The sequence below is a fragment of the Lynx rufus genome, unplaced genomic scaffold (genome assembly GCF_022079265.1).
Source record: "Lynx rufus isolate CCGP_SWC_20201006 ecotype Redwood Valley unplaced genomic scaffold, mLynRuf1.p SCAF_2, whole genome shotgun sequence".
Lineage (NCBI taxonomy): Eukaryota > Metazoa > Chordata > Mammalia > Carnivora > Felidae > Lynx > Lynx rufus.
In genome coordinates, this window is record NW_025814834.1 from 207,756,478 (window position 1) to 207,772,610 (window position 16,133).

Consider the following 16,133-nt stretch of genomic DNA (forward strand, 5'->3'; position numbering starts at 1 on the left):
TTCCTGAGCCTAGTTTTCCCTAAAATGTCTACCTAATGGCACACAATTAATGCCCCAAGCAACCCCCCTATGGCCTCGTTGTCAGTGGGGAAAGGAGCGTGTGCCTGAGTGATTTCTGTACCTTTTTCTAAAAGGGGCATGTGTAGCAGAATGGATTGTGCCAATGCAAAGCCATTTGTGGAGAGATGACCTTGAGCTCAGTGAGCTGAACTGGAAAAGAGAGCAGGGGAGACTCCAAAGGGGGAAAGGACTGAGAGGAGAGTCAGAGGAAGTCATTGTCTGAAAATTCTAGAGGGTAAAGTTTGGAAAGGTCTTTAGTTCAGGAAATAGATTTCCACTCATAAACTGACTCCATTTAACTGGTAGTAACAGCCTGGACCACTGAGATGACAAGGGTGTAGAGAATGAGTCCAGGCTCAGCGTGAGAAAAAAATGCCATGGTCAATTATTGATGTCTGTCTGGCCTTAGGAGAGAGGAACAAAGGGACGTGTGACATATGTTTGCCCTCCCTGAATTAATCGTTCTTGCTCATTTTGCAGAAAGGATAAATGAATCCCAGAGTTGAGAAGCCACTTGTCCAAAGCCACATAGCAGGTCAGTGGCAGAACTGATCCCAAAACCCAAGCATTGCTCTTTCTATTAAGCCATGCAACAGAAATGACATAGAGAAGAGAGCTTTTCTCAGTAAAAGAGTATTCTAATACCCTACCAGCAACCTAAGGAAAATGAGCCCTGATCCAAGATATGGGAGGCTTTGACTTCCTCATTAGCCCTGTGGTGCTGGGGAGAACACCTAGCTTCTTGGGGACTCAGTTTCTTTACCTGGAAAATGGCAGGAAAAATGACTTAAATGCTAAGAGCTATCATAAGATCCCATGATACTTAAGAATAACTGAAGAGATGTCTTAAAAACTGATACAGCTATGGAATGAAATACACATGGCCACACAGTCCTGGAGCATACTTCAGCAGAACTATGGACAGCTCCCCATTCTAATTCTTGCTTTTGATGGCAGACAAAGGTGGGGAGAAGGTGACAACTAGTCCTGTACCTCAGCGTCTAGAGGCCTCAAACAGGAGCTTGGGTCTCATACATGATTGCTCAGGCATACTTCAAGATTAAACCTAGTCATGGCAAGCCTGAGGAGATACCTGGCATCACAGATCCCATCTAACCCCTCTCCTCCTTGCCAATCCTGTTGCCCTGGGAACAAGAGTTTGCTCCAGAGACAAACTAGGGGGAGGGATGACATTTCAGGTGACAGCAGCAGAACTGTCTCTCTTCCTGTTCCCGCATCCTTCATTTCCTTGAACTATGAGCCTTTACCCAGTTCAATAAACAGCAACTGGGGGCTTTTTATGGGTAAGTACAGAGCGAGGCTCCATGGGGAGAGATAGATGAGAAAGATCTGGTCCTTTCCCTTAATGAGTTCATAACTCCAGCAGAGGAGACATACCTCTCCACAATGAAAAATACAAAGGAGAGTTAGATAATGCCATAATCGAGGTGAATAATCTCCTGAAGGAGAGGAAACACTTCTGGATATGTGTGTGGGGGGGAAAGTTTATCACTCTTCTGTACTCCTTCAGAACTTCCCACTGCAGTGGGACCATGCTCCCAGCTATGACTGGTTAGCAGGGCTGCTCCCTCACTCGACTGTGAACGCCTTGAGGCCAGGAACTACATTTACAACCTGTTGTCTTTCCAGATGGCCAAGCACTGGGCTTTGCACATATTAGGCACTTGAAAAAAAAAAGAATGAACCAAATATTTTCTAGTGGATTGTACACAGTCCTTAATGGCTGAGGCCATGTGCAATGAATCTCTGATGTCAGGTGGTAGGAACAGACAGACATGAGTTTGATCTTAGACCACACTAGCTGTGTGACTTTGGGTAGGTTACTGAAATTTTCAGGATTGGCTTTCCCATTTGGAGAATGGTGACAAGAGGGCCAACCTCACGGGATTATTGTCTGGATTCAACACCACGCTGTGCATTAAGTGGCTGGTATTGTATCTGGCACATAAACCTGATGCTATGTGAGTTCCCTCCTCTCTTCTCTGTGCCTCTCTCCACTCAGTACCTGGTGAGATGTCTCAGCCCAAGCAGGCACTCAACAAAGGTTTGCAGAGTGCCAAGGAAAGCTATTGATGATGACTTTATCCCTTGGTAAATGGGCAACAGTTCTACCTCTGCTCATCCATTTCAGGGTTTTATTTGGGGAACAAGTTGAGTTTGGGTGTCTGTGTTCAAATGGATTTTAGAAAGTTGAGTTGTTCCTTTTAGTCCTGGAGTAGTTTAGGAAAGTAGTTCAGGTGTGGAAGGAGGGCTGCTTGGAACAGAGAGTGCTGAGGAAGTGCTGAAGCCCTAAATCCCGGGGCATGGGTCCTCTTATAAGTACCTTGACACGGTGGATGTTGGTCCCACTCATGCTGCCACTCCGGTCAATGAGGAAGATAAACTCCCCATGGGTCTTTCTCAGGTTCGGCTGGACTGACTGGAGGTCAGGGCAGAAGTTGAGCATGATGACCGAATGGTGGAGGATGTCCTTGTGGAGACGCTTCCGGATGATTTCTGTCTGGAGAAGAAAGGAAAACTCTCTCACTTGAGCACTCAAGGCGTCCAGAGCTGCTCCTGGGGGCTCACGCTGGTCCCCCGTTACTCACCAGGTTTTGTCAAGATCCCACTCATGCTCCGCACGAGAGACACTTCCAGGTCGACAATACCCGGTTCTTCCGTTTGCTAGACTTTCACAGTGGCAACAAACAGCAAGCATAGACTTTGGAGTCAGAAAGACCGGGGTTTAAATCCCAGCTCTCACCGTCCAGCTGTGTGATCTTGGGCACGTCCCTCCTCTGGGTCTGTTTCTTCATTTATAAAATGGGGCAAGTAGCACCCCCTTCTCAGGGTGGTTATGGGATGGACACGTGCAGGACCTCAGCTAAGAAGTGTGTCTCTGGCTTTCATCCCCAGCGTCTAAGCCACTCCCTCCGGCTCATCTTGGCTGTGAACTTGGTTTCCCTGGGTTTACCGCTTCTCTCCCTCTGATAACTTCCTACTCCGTCTTCAGATTTTACCTCTTTAGAATGCCTGCCCGCGTCTTCAGGGTGAACTGACTATTGCTTAATTTCCTCACGCATGGAACGAAGACAAGAGTACTGACCTCACGGAGTTATATGGACTAAGTGCAATGTCCGTGAAGCCTGCCGCCTGGCGCAGAGCAAGTGTCTCTACACGGGAGCCACCGTCACTGTATCTGCTGCTGTTTGTTGTGGGGACCCAGGCGCTTCTCACATTGCGATGTTTCTGCTTACATGGCTGCCTCCTCCTAGCTTGTACGCTACTTGCAGGCAAGCCATACCTGAGTCTCTTTCCATCTTACCAGGGCTCACCTCAGAGCCCGGTAGAAAGATGGACTCATAAACATCAAAGGCGGGACAGCACCACACTTCTTTATCTTTCTGTGTGTTCTCTTCACTTGCCCTGGCACGCTGCTGCTGAACCCTGCTTCCAGACTCACCACGCACGCTGCGCCGAATCTCATTTCCTCCATCCTCGCCCTACCTCTCTCTCTCTCCTCACCCCCATTTCCTCTGTCTGCCTCTTCGTCTGACTGCGTCTGCGTGCGCGTGCCTCTTTGTGTCTGTTTCTCAGTGTTTTCATTTCAGCCCCTTCCCCAACTCGGTAGGTGACATCATCACCCACCCAGGTGTGTTCACACCCAAGACCTAGGGCTTGTCCTTGGTTCCTCTCTTATCCTCCTCCCCCCGCCCCCACGGCTCGTCGTTCAGCAAAGCATTGTCAGCTCTGTCGCTGAGATGCACTCTGAACTTGTCTTCTTGTCTCTGTCTCTACCCCCCACCCCCAGCCCAGTTTGGGACCGTACTGTCTCTAGTCTGGACCTTTAATGCCTCTGTCAACCACTCTTACCTCCCTGTGGTCTGTTCTCTACATAGAGCAGGGAGTGTGATCATCCTTGTCGTTCTGCTGCTTACACCACAGCTTCCCCCATGCCTTGCACATGGTTATGAAGCCCCCTAGTGCCTGACCCCTGTCTACCTGTCCCGCCATCTTTGCCCACTACATTTCGGCAACGCTGGCCACCTGTTTCCCAGACGCGTCGCCCTTATTCTGCTTTCAGTTCTGTGCACGGTCTTCCGTTGTTCACCACTCACCAGGCCTCATTCTCAGACAGGCTTTCTCTAAACACCAGGCTAAGCAGCGCCCATGCTTATCACGCATTATATCCTATCGTTCTGCCGTATTTCTTTCTTGGTTCCCCAGCCCTCTCTGCCCCTGAACTTGCTCATTCGTTTACTTCTAGTCTGTGCTAGAATGTAAGCTCCATGAGAACAAGGACATGTCGTTTTTAGTGTCCTCCCAGTGCCTAGAACAGAGCCTGACATCTCCTGGGGGACATAGTGTTTGTTGAATAAATAAATGAGAAATGAATCTGTGTGGGCACCTATGTGTGCATCTCTGAGTTGCTTTTTTTCCTTTCTTCCAGTCTCTGTCTCTACTTGTCTCTGCTTCTCTCTGCATCTGTCTCTTGTATGTGGCATCTTCCTCTGTGTCATTTGCCCCCTCTTTGCTAAATCACAGCCTCTGACGGCTTGTCATACCCACTCTTCATGATTGATGTTCACCTTCTGGATGCCTGCCTCCCTCCTCCGTGAGGGATCACGCTCTCCCTCCCACGTGGAGCTCCTTTGCCAAAGGCCACTGCCCAGCCTGGCTTTCCGGAAGACAGAGCCCAAGGCAGCAACAGCCTCATCTGCCAGTGACAGGAGCCCCTTCTGGGAACCTGAGTTTTGCCTCTTAGCGAGGTGGCGTGGGGACCCCGGCTCAGGATTCACCAATGTCTCCTCCCGCTGCCTTTATCCAATTGCAATAAACTCATCACTTCTTAGTGGCTCTGGGTGATCCCCTGTCATCCCCGGAGCTCACAAGAATACAGGGTACTTGCATAACCAACCCAAGGTGGCAAATCCTCATTTGCTTCCACCCTCCCGGGGCTAATTGATTTAATCTTGGCAGGCAGAGGAGCTCCGGGCCTGGGAGACCCCCTGCCCCCACTGCTGCCCACATGCTACAGTCCTCAGAGCTCGGGGACACCCCCACTCTGAGAACCTGGCCCCAGCCTCTTTTCCGAACTGATTCATCTGGGTGAGGGAGCCCCTCTGGGAAGGCAGATGTTCCCAGTGGGGTCCCTAACATGCGACGACAGGGGCAGTGAGCTACTGACCCTTTCCTTTTGCCATCCCTCCTGCCCCCCACCAAGCAGGCCCTGCCAGGGTGATGTCTGCTGAAGGGGTTGGCACGAGCAGGGAAGGGTCTACATATTCCCATGCCCTCCCCCTCTGCCATGGTCCTCTGCCAGTCAGGGAGGGGCTCTTAGATCCAGCCAAGCTGCCCCCACAGGGTTGACTCTGAGTCCTTAACCTCATGTCACCAAAGCCAACGGTCTTCCCTTCCTCTCAGCTGAGTGGTTCTTCTTGGGTGCTAAACCTCAGCGTTCTCGTCTAAAATGGGGATACCAGAAAAAGAAGCATGCCATCGTCCTTGCACCTGCCTTGGCATTCAGGGCCCGGCTTGGTGTGCAGAGCCACGAACAGGAGAGGCTGCCGGCTCAGCCTCCTACCAGCCTTCTCCAGCCGCCCCCCCCACCCCCTGCTGAGGCCTTCTCACACTGACACTTCATGGGGGGAGGGGGCGGGCCAAGAAAGGGTCTCCTTCCGGCTTTCTCTGCTCTGCCTTTATTCTTTAGGTAATAGTTGCAAGGATCTCAGAGGAAGGAAGAGCAGGAGACCCATTCAGCAGATGGGAAAATGGAGGCCCAGGGGTAAAGGTGGGACTGAGAGGGCACCTGGGGGCTCCTTGGGATGAAGCGACCTGGAGAAGACCAAGGTTGTTTCTGCCACCAGCCTAGAACGTCGCCTGGTTTAGGCACCTCGGTGGCATTAGGAGAAGGTGGGCTGGCAGGAGGCAGGAGGACAGGGTGCCTGCCGGGTGACGGGGAGACAGAGTGACGGCTGCATTTGGACATCCATGTCCCAGCAGCGCCCCAGCCACAGACGGAAACAGTGATCAGGATGTGCCAGCAGTGTGCTGAGGGAGGGACCCGGGCAAGCCACCCTCTTCCCCTGCTCAGCATCCTCATGGGTCCCCTGATGACCGAGCCCCCGATGTCACCCCAGTTCTGCCGCCGCTGACTCGGCTCCAGCCACACGCACCTGTCTCTCTGCACTGCTGTCCTTCTTCATCCCTTTAATGAAATCCGTTCTTCCCTTCAAGTGCTGCTCAAACTCTCCCAGGGTCATGTCCCCTTTCTCCATCAGGACGTGCGGCATGTGGGGCTCTGCAGAGATGAGATCAACTCTTGGCACTTGTCCGAGCGGGAGGGCAAGGTCGGGGGCCTTGGTTTAGGAGGAAGATCTTCATGGAGTGGGGAGGACTCCCAATGTGGGGAGGGGGAGGGAACCCCTGGCTGCCTAGAGTGGCGTGGGGTCTCGGGAAGACTCCTTCTCTGTCAGGCAGGGGAGACTAGTGGCCATGGAGAACTCACACCCTTCTCTGGGCCTCAGTTTACCCATCTGTCAATGGGGGTGAGACTGGGCTCTGATCTTTTCAGATCCTGACATTTTATGAAGCCTTCAAGAGACAAAGGAATTGTTCTCTGAGGGTTCAGAGCTGCGAGGGTCTCCCTGAGCTTGGGATTTCAAAGGTTACCTGCTCAGCTGGCCTGGAGGCCAAGTTCCCCATTGGGTAGATGAGACCCCCAGGGCCTCTGGAGCTAGAATCCGGGCAGGAGGAACTCAATTCCGCCAACTAGAGTCAGGTTTCCAGGGGCCACTATTGCTGGTTTCCTCTCTGCTGCCCCCCCCCCCCCCGCTGTCTCCCGGGCTGGCCGCGTATCTCTGCCACACAGGATCAGCACCTCCTCCCTCCTACAGGCCTCCCAGGGGCCCCGCCTGGCGCGTAGTACCACTGGGGTGGATGAGGATCTCCACCGGCCGGTCGAAGGTGTGCCTGTTGGCCAAGGTGATAATGATGCTCTTGGCCGAGCGTGCAGATGGGGCAGCATCAGCTCGGATCTCGTGGGTGGGACTCTCCACCCCTGAGTGGCACAGAAACATGGAATAAGCTCAGGAGTCTCAGGAGACATAGGGGCTCCGTTGGGGACAGGAAGACCCGTGTCAGAGATGAGGGGCTCCTGACCTGCTGTGCAACCATGGACAGGCCTCCTCAATTCCCCCATCTGCAAAATGGGGGCTTAGACTGGCGATGTCTGTGGCCCTTCCTGCCCTGACCTCAGGGTCCACTGGGGTCAAAGGGTGGCTTCCTCATAGTGCACATAAAGAAAGCAAGAGCTCAAGGCTCGATAGCTGGGCACTCTGTAAATGCCATCACGCTGCTCTGGGAGAACACTCATTGACAAGAAACTGCGTCCTCGTGTCCCTTTAAAACCTTGAGTGGGTTGGGGAGGGGAGCCATCAGAACAATAGTCCCCAACTCTGGTTGCATGTTAGAATCATCTGGGAGCTCTTAAATATTCCAGTGTTCAGGACACAGCCCAGACCACTGTCATCAGCAGCTCTGGGTGGGATCTGGGTGGTGGGATCTGAAAACCCCCCAGCCGATTTGACTATGCAAGGGAGCCATTGAGGTGGGCATGGGGGCAGCCTTGAAGCCTGTCGTTGGGAGAGGCTCATCTTTGGGCCACACGTTGGGGAGCAGGAAGTGGGGGTCCACGAAGCTCCATGTGCTTCTGGGCGGGTCAGCTTCCCTGCCCTCCCCCTCTTCTCTATCCCTGGCAGCTTTCTGCTGGAAGCCCTCCCCGCCTCCGGGCCTCAGGTCTTTCCAGCCCCTATTCAGGTCTGGGTGGCCCTCTCTCACCTGCGAGCAGGCACGGCCCGCGAATCTCCAGCTGGAAGTTGAACTCGTATTCCATGGGGTTGGACACATCGGTGTCCAGGAGAGTTGCCAGGCACAGCTTGTTCCAGGAGTCCAGGGCCCGGGTGCCGAAGCAATGCTTGTCTTTGCTGGGGAGGTGGCCGAGAGGAGGAGGAGGTGGCAGGAAGGAAGGAAGGAAGGAAGGAAGGAAGGAAGCGGCAGGAAGATGGAAGAAGACGGTGAGTCCCAAGCGGCCTCGGCATTCCCTGCAGCCCAGCCCGAAAGGGGGCTGAGGAGCCTCCTCCCACCCCACGCCCTTACTCGGCCACGGGACCTGACCCCAGGGAGAGCCTGGACTCCGACATGAGGCCCAATGACTCACAGTGGATGGGCCAGGCACCAGGCCTGGTGCCCCAAAGCATTGGCACCTGTCGTTCTCACCACCTCCCGTAGAAGAGGCATCAGGTCCCCCAGGGCCCCCATTTCCCATATGGGAAAACAGAGGTTCAGCAAGATGTAGCGGCTAGCCTAAGCTCCCACAACTAGCACTTGGCAGAGAGCGTGTCCTCGCCGGGTGAGTCTGGCTCCACGCTGAGGACGTTCACACAACGTCACACCATGTCTTGGATCCCTGCTCTTCCTTGTGAGCCGGGGGTGCCTTGCCCAAGCTGCTTCTCCAAGTCTGGGTTTTCCATCCATTAAATGCGGATAATAATGACAGTGAGTTGCTCAGTGAGTCACCTGCTGAAGGCTCAAGTTCCCAGGCTCTCTTTCTGGGTCATCCCCCACCCTGTCTTTGACCCTACTGTATCCCCCACCCCTCAGGGTCACACCCTCTAAGGTCTTTGTTCTACATGCTTAATCTGCAGGTCTCCTTGTAAAGCACCCTGTGGGGTGTGTGTGTGTGTGTGTGGCCCATCACTTCCCTTGTTTTGCTCACTGCTGTTTTTTTAAGCTCTGTCCAGGTGCGCTGTGCAAACCAGTCTTTGCTGGGACGCGTGTCACCTGGGGGCATCTGTTATATTGTACTTCTTCTCCCTGCCTCCCTGGGTTAACAGATAACATGGCAGGTCTGCATCCCTTTTGTGGACTTAGGAAACAATGTCTCTGGGGTTCGTGGGTCAAAGGACAGCCGCTGTGTTTCACCAGATTGCTTTCCAGGCTGCAAAGTTTCCATTTCTGCCAGCAATGGACAGGAGTCTCCTCCTCTCGGCACCCTCACTAACCCTTGGTATTATTATCTGTTATTCTTATTTTTTCTCGTGTCACTCTGTGTGCACAGCTCCGAGGTTCCTGGGGATTTGACACAGGCTGCTCCTGAGAGCGTGTTTTACTCTGCCTGCTGGAACGGGCAGGGATAAGCTTCTCAGGGCCTCCTGGGCCCCTTGTTCTTCCATCCACCGAGGTCTTGAGTGTCCCCAGCTCTGGTAGGCCCCGTGTCTCAAACAGAGAAGACTTGGGGCCGATGTCAGCACGTACAAAGACAGCACACAAGCTGGTGTTCCTGGTCTGAGACTGGCTGGTGCCTCAAGTTTCTGTGCTGTGACAACAGGTGTCCTCACTTAGGCTTCAAGACCTTATACAGTCTGACTCTCCATCATCCCTCTGACCTGTCTCGCACTCTGCTAGATGTTTTAGACTTCCGGCCACTCCTCCAACACACCATGCCCGCTGCTGCCTCAGGGCCTTTGCACTTACCCCTCCCGCTGCCCTCTGCACAGAATGTTCTTCCTCCAGCATATCTCCACCCTCCCTTTCTTCAGATCACGCTTCAAATGTTGCCTAAGCTGTCCTTTCTAGCTAAAATAGCACCCAGTCTATCCTCCCTAGCCTCTACAGCATTTAGCTTCATAGAACTTGCCTAACATATTACATGTTATGGGCTTATTTCTTTATTAACCGTCTGCCCCCGCCCTTCTGCTGTCAGAATGCCAGCCCCATGAGGACAGCGACCTTGTCTGTCTGGTTTACTGCTGTATATTCCCCGCACGCAGAACGGTGCCTGGCACACAGTAGGTGTTTAATTACTGTTCATGTAGTGACTGAAAATTGCACTCGAGGCTCACTCCACACGGGAAGCTGCCGTAACCCTCCCCCCGGCTCAGCCTGAGGTCGGCGGCATCTAGACATTTGCTGACACTGCTGTCTGTGTCCCGATGGGCACGTGTTCCCGGCTGTCCCGGAGTCCTACCAGGGTGTGTATGAAAGTCCTGGATGGATATGGTACATCTTCACGGATTTCAACTTGGCCCAAAGGTTTGAGACAAGACTTGGGGGTGGGGGGGAGTTAAGCAGTTCAGCTGGTCATTAGTTGTAAGTGTTATTTTTATGCCAGAGTGGCACAAAGACGCTATGGCATAGATTTTAAAAATTCACATGTGAATGATAAAATGCGAGACCTCCAAAGACATCTGAATGCTGCAGGCTCCTTGGCTGCTTGACCGTGGCCTCCTCTCTCCCTGCATGGGAAATGCTCACCCGCCTCAGTCCCCACGGGGTGGGGGGGAAGGGAGGAGCCCCAATTTCAGCAGCAGGTGCCTCAGGCTGTGACACACCTTTTCTTGTTGGGGGGGGCACGGCAGAGCACAGAGAAACCCTCTTGTCCTGGGCTTGTAGTTTTCCCAGTCCCACCTTCCTAAAACCCCTATTACTGGCTTTTTGTTGCTTTTGGAAGAATTCTAAAGTCAGCCAGGTCTACAGGGTGTCCTAAGTGTCTATAGCCTCATTTCGTGTCACCCGTGCTTCAGTTCTCTGGGGTCTGTCCTTGCTACCTCAGGGCCTTTGCCCCTGCTGTTCTCACCTACAGGAACTCTCCTCTCAGTGCCCACCTCCCTCTCATCGCTCAGCTCCCAGCTGAAATATTGGTCTCGGGTCCCTGGAGAAGCCTGGCCTGGCCCCTGGCCTTCCAGGGCGGGTTCCTCTTTCATACTGTCAGCCCTGTCATTGCACTTTTCACATCATTAATTATGCATGCAATACAAAAGCAATTACCTACGCATCAGTTACGTTATTAGTTGGATAATGATCTCTCCCCCTAAGTCCCAAAAAGGAAGGAGCCATGTTGGTTGGGCGCCCTCTGCATCCCTAACACCGTCTGTCTAGCACTACTAGGGTGCTAAGAAAATGCCTCGAGTGCATTAAAAAATAAAGCCTGGAAATTCGAATCCCAAGCTGTCCAAATACCTGAGCTTCCGGCCAGTAGCAGCACGGGGCATTTCAGGGAGATTATTTAAAAAAAAATTTTTTTTTAATGTTTATTTATTTTTGAGAGAGAGAGAGAGAGTGTGAGTGGGGGAGGGGCAGAGAGAGAGGGAGACACAGAATCCCAAGCAGGCTCCAGGCTCCGAGCTGTCGGCACAGGGCCCGTCGCGGGGCTCGAACTCACGGACCGCGAGATCGTGACCTGAGCCGAAGTCGGACGCTCCACCCACTGAGCCACCCAGGCCCCCCTCAGGGAGATTCTTAAGCGAGCAGAAGGGAGCAATTACTCGGGTGGTGGCTACTGTACCACCAAGCCTTGTCTTCTCTCCTCTCTCCCCGGCCCCACACTCCCCTGCCTTCATCCGCGGCCTCCCTGCTGCCACCCGAGACTCCGCCCTGGGCTGGGCAGGGCTCCTTACCCTTGGGCCTGTTGGCTGGAGGGGCCAGCGCTCTCGGTGCAGAACTGAGGCACGGTCGGGGCACAGACAGCAGGCAGCAGGACTCGCACAGCCCCACTGGGCAGCGTGGGGAGCTCCGAGGACGTGCTGACGAAGATGGTGACGTTCTCCATGGGGACAATGGTCCCCAAGTTGACCACGAACAGGACCCGCTCCAAATCCTCATCCAAAGCCACCTTCCCCGGCGTGCAGGAATGAGGGATGACGGAAACCCCCTCTTGCAGAGTGGTCCCTAAGTGACAGGCCTGGAGTCAGCAGCTATGCACGTATTATCTCTAGTCCCCTCGAAGTGGGGTAGGTTTGAGAGCCCATTTTGCTGATGGGAATATTGAAGCTTAGCGGCAGGTGTGGGGATGGGGGTGGGAGGGGTGCAACTCGCCCAAGTTACTAGGCAAATAACTAACTCGTTGCCCCGGGATCTGAACCCACGTGGGTCCGAGGCCAGGCTGGAGTATTTCCCACTGGCACCCTGCTGGGAGTGGGGGGCTGGGACCCACACAACCCGGACAGAGGCCACGCCCCCATCCGCAGACCCTGCTTCCCCTCAAAGAACCACATTTCAGCATCCCCCCACCTTTGGGGCAGATGCCTTTGTTCATGTCTATTGCTGTTGTCTGGGAGGCCCGTTCCCTCGCCCCTACTTGGCCAGCCTCACGCAGCCACCAGCCCCTCCACGAAAGCCTCTCTGGTCCCCGGTCGGACCCTCCTTCCCTCCTCTGACGTTACGCAGACCCCTTCTGGCACAGCTGCCTTCCACCTCCTGTCACGGCTCCCCCGACGCGTGTACAGCTTTTCTTCCAGACTGCGAGCAGCCCTAACAACTTGGAGGCAGCTTGGTGTCTTGCCCACAGTGGGTGCTCATTCGAAGATTCTTGACTGTCTTAATGATCAGGTGAACAAATGTCACTTTGATCACAGATCCAATGGTAAGAGTCTCTTATGTCACATGATCCTTGGTCTGACTTCAAATCCTGACTTGTCACTAACATGCTGTGTGAACTTGGGCTGGTCACTCGCCCTCTCTGTGCCTCAGTATCCTCAATAGCAGGCATCCGCAGCCATGATTTGGGTACTTACTCTGTACCAGAGACTGCCATCTCCACAATCACGTCTCTGTTCGGCTTTGGATGCGTACGATTATTTGTTCCATTTTACGGATGAAGTGTAATTTTTTCTTTAAGCCCATACCATTTGCAACAGGATGGGGAGTCAAACCCTGGTGTGATTCATTCCACAACCTCTGAGCTTAATGGACACGCTGTTCTGCTCTATAGAGGCAACTTAGCAACGCTTTTGTCGCCTCCTTTGATCCTCACCCTGCTTTTGAGGTGAGAGAACAGGAATGAGGTTCAGAGAAGTAAATTATTAGCCTGAGGGCACACAGGATTCCTGACTCCTAGTTTAGTGCTCTCTCTACCCTATCCCACTGTTGTCCTTTCAGACTGCTTGAGACCCCAGCCAGACCCAGGCCCTGCCACGGCCCTTCCGTCCTCCTCACCTGTGACATTTGTGGCTCGGATGCGGGTGCCATCAAAGTGGCTGCTCTCCATCTTGGCTTTGTCCTTGATCTGTACTGTCACGACACGGTCAGCAATGACTGCCTCAAAGCCGATCACTGTGGTGTATTCATCCAGTGGGTACACAAAGAGGCCTGCCAGGGAAGGGCCCAGCATCACGGAGGGTCCCCACCCCACCCTGCATCGGCATCACGGAGGTTCCCAGCCCCGCCCTGCATCGGCATCACGGAGGGTCCCAGCCCCGCCCTGCATCGGCACCACGGAGGGTCCCAGCCCCGCCCTGCATCAGCATCACCCAAGCCTTTGACCTGCCGGATCGATGGTTGGTTCTCACTGTCACAGAGAGGGTGCCAGAGGGCTCTGGCTGGGACCTTGTGGTTCTGGAGCCAGCAGGCAAGTGCAGCAGAGGAACTGTGGGAACAGTGGGGCGACTGGAAAAGGGACACCTGCTCCCCTGTCCCAGCTGACTGTGCAGGCACATGAGACCCATGTGGCCAGGGCTTTTGAGTTTTCAAGACACAGTGGAAATCTGGATTTTTATGTGACCTATTCTGCATGCTGGGACATTGGAGGAAGAAGAACCTTAGAACTAAGGTTCTAATCCAGTCCCTACCACCTCTCCTCGCCTGGTGATTTTAACGTTTATTTATTTTTGGGACAGAGAGAGACAGAGCATGAACGGGGGAGGGGCAGAGAGAGAGGGAGACACAGAATCGGAAACAGGCTCCAGGCTCTGAGCCATCGGCCCAGAGCCCGACGCGGGGCTCGAACTCACGGACCGCGAGATCGTGACCTGGCTGAAGTCGGACGCTTAACCGACTGCGCCACCCAGGCGCCCCTCGCCTGGTGATTTTAGATAAGACACTTAGCTTCTCTAAGCCTCCCAGCCCCATCTGTAAAATGGGCTCAGTAGAGCCAAACTCATGAGGTCGTCATGCAAATGGAAAAAGTAGCCACCATTTATTGAGCTATGTGCCCCAGAGTGTGTGCCCCGTGTGTTTAGACCTTAGTGCCTCCCAGACTCTAAGAGCACATGAGTCACCCTGGGGGTCTTGTTAAAAGGCAGATTCTGGTTCAGTAGAGGGATCAAGGCTATATCTCATTTAACGTGGCCACGAACACCAGGGCGGCGCAATGCCTGGCTGATGGTGAGCCCACCCCGGCTCCCATCCCTCTGAGCCTCAGTTTCCTCATCTACGAAATGGGCAGAGGCTGGTTCTTCCCGCACGTGGCATGCCAAAGGACCATCCTGACATTGGCCTGTTGTTTAGTCTCCTGGGTCCCCAGCAAGTTCTGTTTTGTCACCCTCTGGAGATTTTCCTAAACAGATGACCAGGGTGGCTCCCTGAGAAAGTTGGGTCTGGCCACTTGATGCGGGTGGGCACGCCCGTGTGGGACACAGGCAGTCCTGGGACAGCTGGTGGGGGCTGAGCCCAAAGCCCGAGATTTGCTACTGGCTCTGAGGCCTCTGGGGGCAGAAATGCCATTCTTATTTCTCAGATGGGGAAACCGAGACTCGGAGAAGTTACACGACTTGCCCTACGTCCATCCGCTTGTGTGTGTCAAAATGAGGAAAAAACGTTGAGAGCAGGGTGGCCCTGGGGCAGCCGTAACAGGGGTCCTCACCTTGAAAGGGCTGGGCTTCCAGGTTGCCATAGGTGAGAGAGGCCGTCAGCCCCAGGGCGTAGCCACTGACGAAGGAGGTGACATCGGAGGCGGTGAGGGGCAGGGCTGCCCCTGTGAGCTGGTTCAGCAGCCCAGGCATCCCGTTGGCTACTCAGCCTTCAGACCCTGCAAGAGAGACAGGAAGGACAGGAAGTGGGGAAACCCCACCCCCATCCCTTCCCAAACCAGTTCTCCACTTCAGCCCCCATAGGCAGCCAGCACACTGTTCTCTCCATGTTCCCCACACGCCTCCCAGGTAGTGACCCCTGCTATCTCTCAAGCACCCCTGAGAGAAGTGGGAATTTCATTTCCCTCCATGTCACAGCAGGGAAACTGAGGCCTGAAGACAGGTGACCCGCTTGGGCTTACTCAGCGAGATGGGGCACAATCGGGGCTGGAGTCCAAGCAGGCTCACGGCCAAGCTGGAATCCTCCCCGGCAGACGGTGCTCCCCTAACTCTGGATGGGAGTCCGGGGCCTTGGGCTCTGACCCCATCCCTATGTCAGTCCCATAATCTCTGAGCTGAGGCTGCTTCCTGTGCAGCATGAGGGAACTGAAATCGCTCACCGCATCCTTCCTTCTCTGATTTCAGGGGGCGTCTGAAATGAATCTGCCCACCACCAGCAGCCCGGGGTTGTGAGGGGAGTGAGGAGCACCCCCAAAAGAGGCTCAGGTGAAAGGGGCCACCCTCCCTCCAGGTGTGCAGGTCAAAAGCCTGGGAGTGATTCCTGGCACCTCTTTTTCAGCACCCCCCATCCCCAGGCCATGGCCAAGGCTTGTGATTTACCTCTGGAAAAGCGGCGGCATCCATCGTGCCTTCGCCTCCCTGACACCTGCACCCTCATTCCAGCCACCACCGCGTCTGTCTGGACCGAGGTGCCCCATTGGCCTCTTGAATCTACTGTCACCGCCCCCTCCAGCCATTTCTCTACTCAGTGGCCACGCCCCCATAGCAAAGCACCAGTTGGTTTGGTCTCTTTCCCCCACCACCCTGCTCCTGGGGCAGAGACCGAAACCCTTAAGCCCGCCTAGGACCGCTAGTCAGTCACCACGTCCGCACCCAGCCTTTGGGACTCTCCCAGGCTTCCAGTCCATTCCTCAGAGGTATCCTGTGACCTCCCACCTTTGTTCTGCTGTTCACCCCCTGGAAGGTTCACCCCACCACCCACTTTAAACTGGTAACCTCCTGGGGCACTTGGGTGGCTCAGTCAGTTAAGCCTCTGACTTCGGCTCGGGTCAAGATCTTGCGGTCTGTGGGTTTGAGCCCCGCCTTGGGCTTGGAGCCTGGAGCCTGCTTGGAATTTTGTCTCCCTCTCTCTCTGCCCCTCTTCCGCTTGTGCTCTCTCTCTCTCAAAAATAAATAAACACAAAAAAATTAAAAAAAAAACTAGTCACC

General features: G+C 54.3%; 1 protein-coding gene across 1 annotated transcript in view; it reads right to left on the reverse strand.

Annotated features, from left to right (window-relative positions):
- Positions 1 to 14,837, reverse strand: part of VWA5B1 (von Willebrand factor A domain containing 5B1) — a 41,451-nt gene extending 26,614 nt beyond the window's left edge. Inside the window, exons 1-7 of the mRNA XM_047082298.1 lie at positions 14,699 to 14,837; positions 13,054 to 13,206; positions 11,517 to 11,787; positions 7,900 to 8,045; positions 6,989 to 7,120; positions 6,237 to 6,361; positions 2,405 to 2,581 (exon numbers count right to left, since the gene is read on the reverse strand). Coding sequence (XP_046938254.1) covers positions 2,405 to 2,581; positions 6,237 to 6,361; positions 6,989 to 7,120; positions 7,900 to 8,045; positions 11,517 to 11,787; positions 13,054 to 13,206; positions 14,699 to 14,837 — 1,143 coding nt within the window. The remainder of the gene's footprint in view (positions 1 to 2,404; positions 2,582 to 6,236; positions 6,362 to 6,988; positions 7,121 to 7,899; positions 8,046 to 11,516; positions 11,788 to 13,053; positions 13,207 to 14,698) is intronic.
- Positions 14,838 to 16,133: the final 1,296 nt, after the last annotated feature.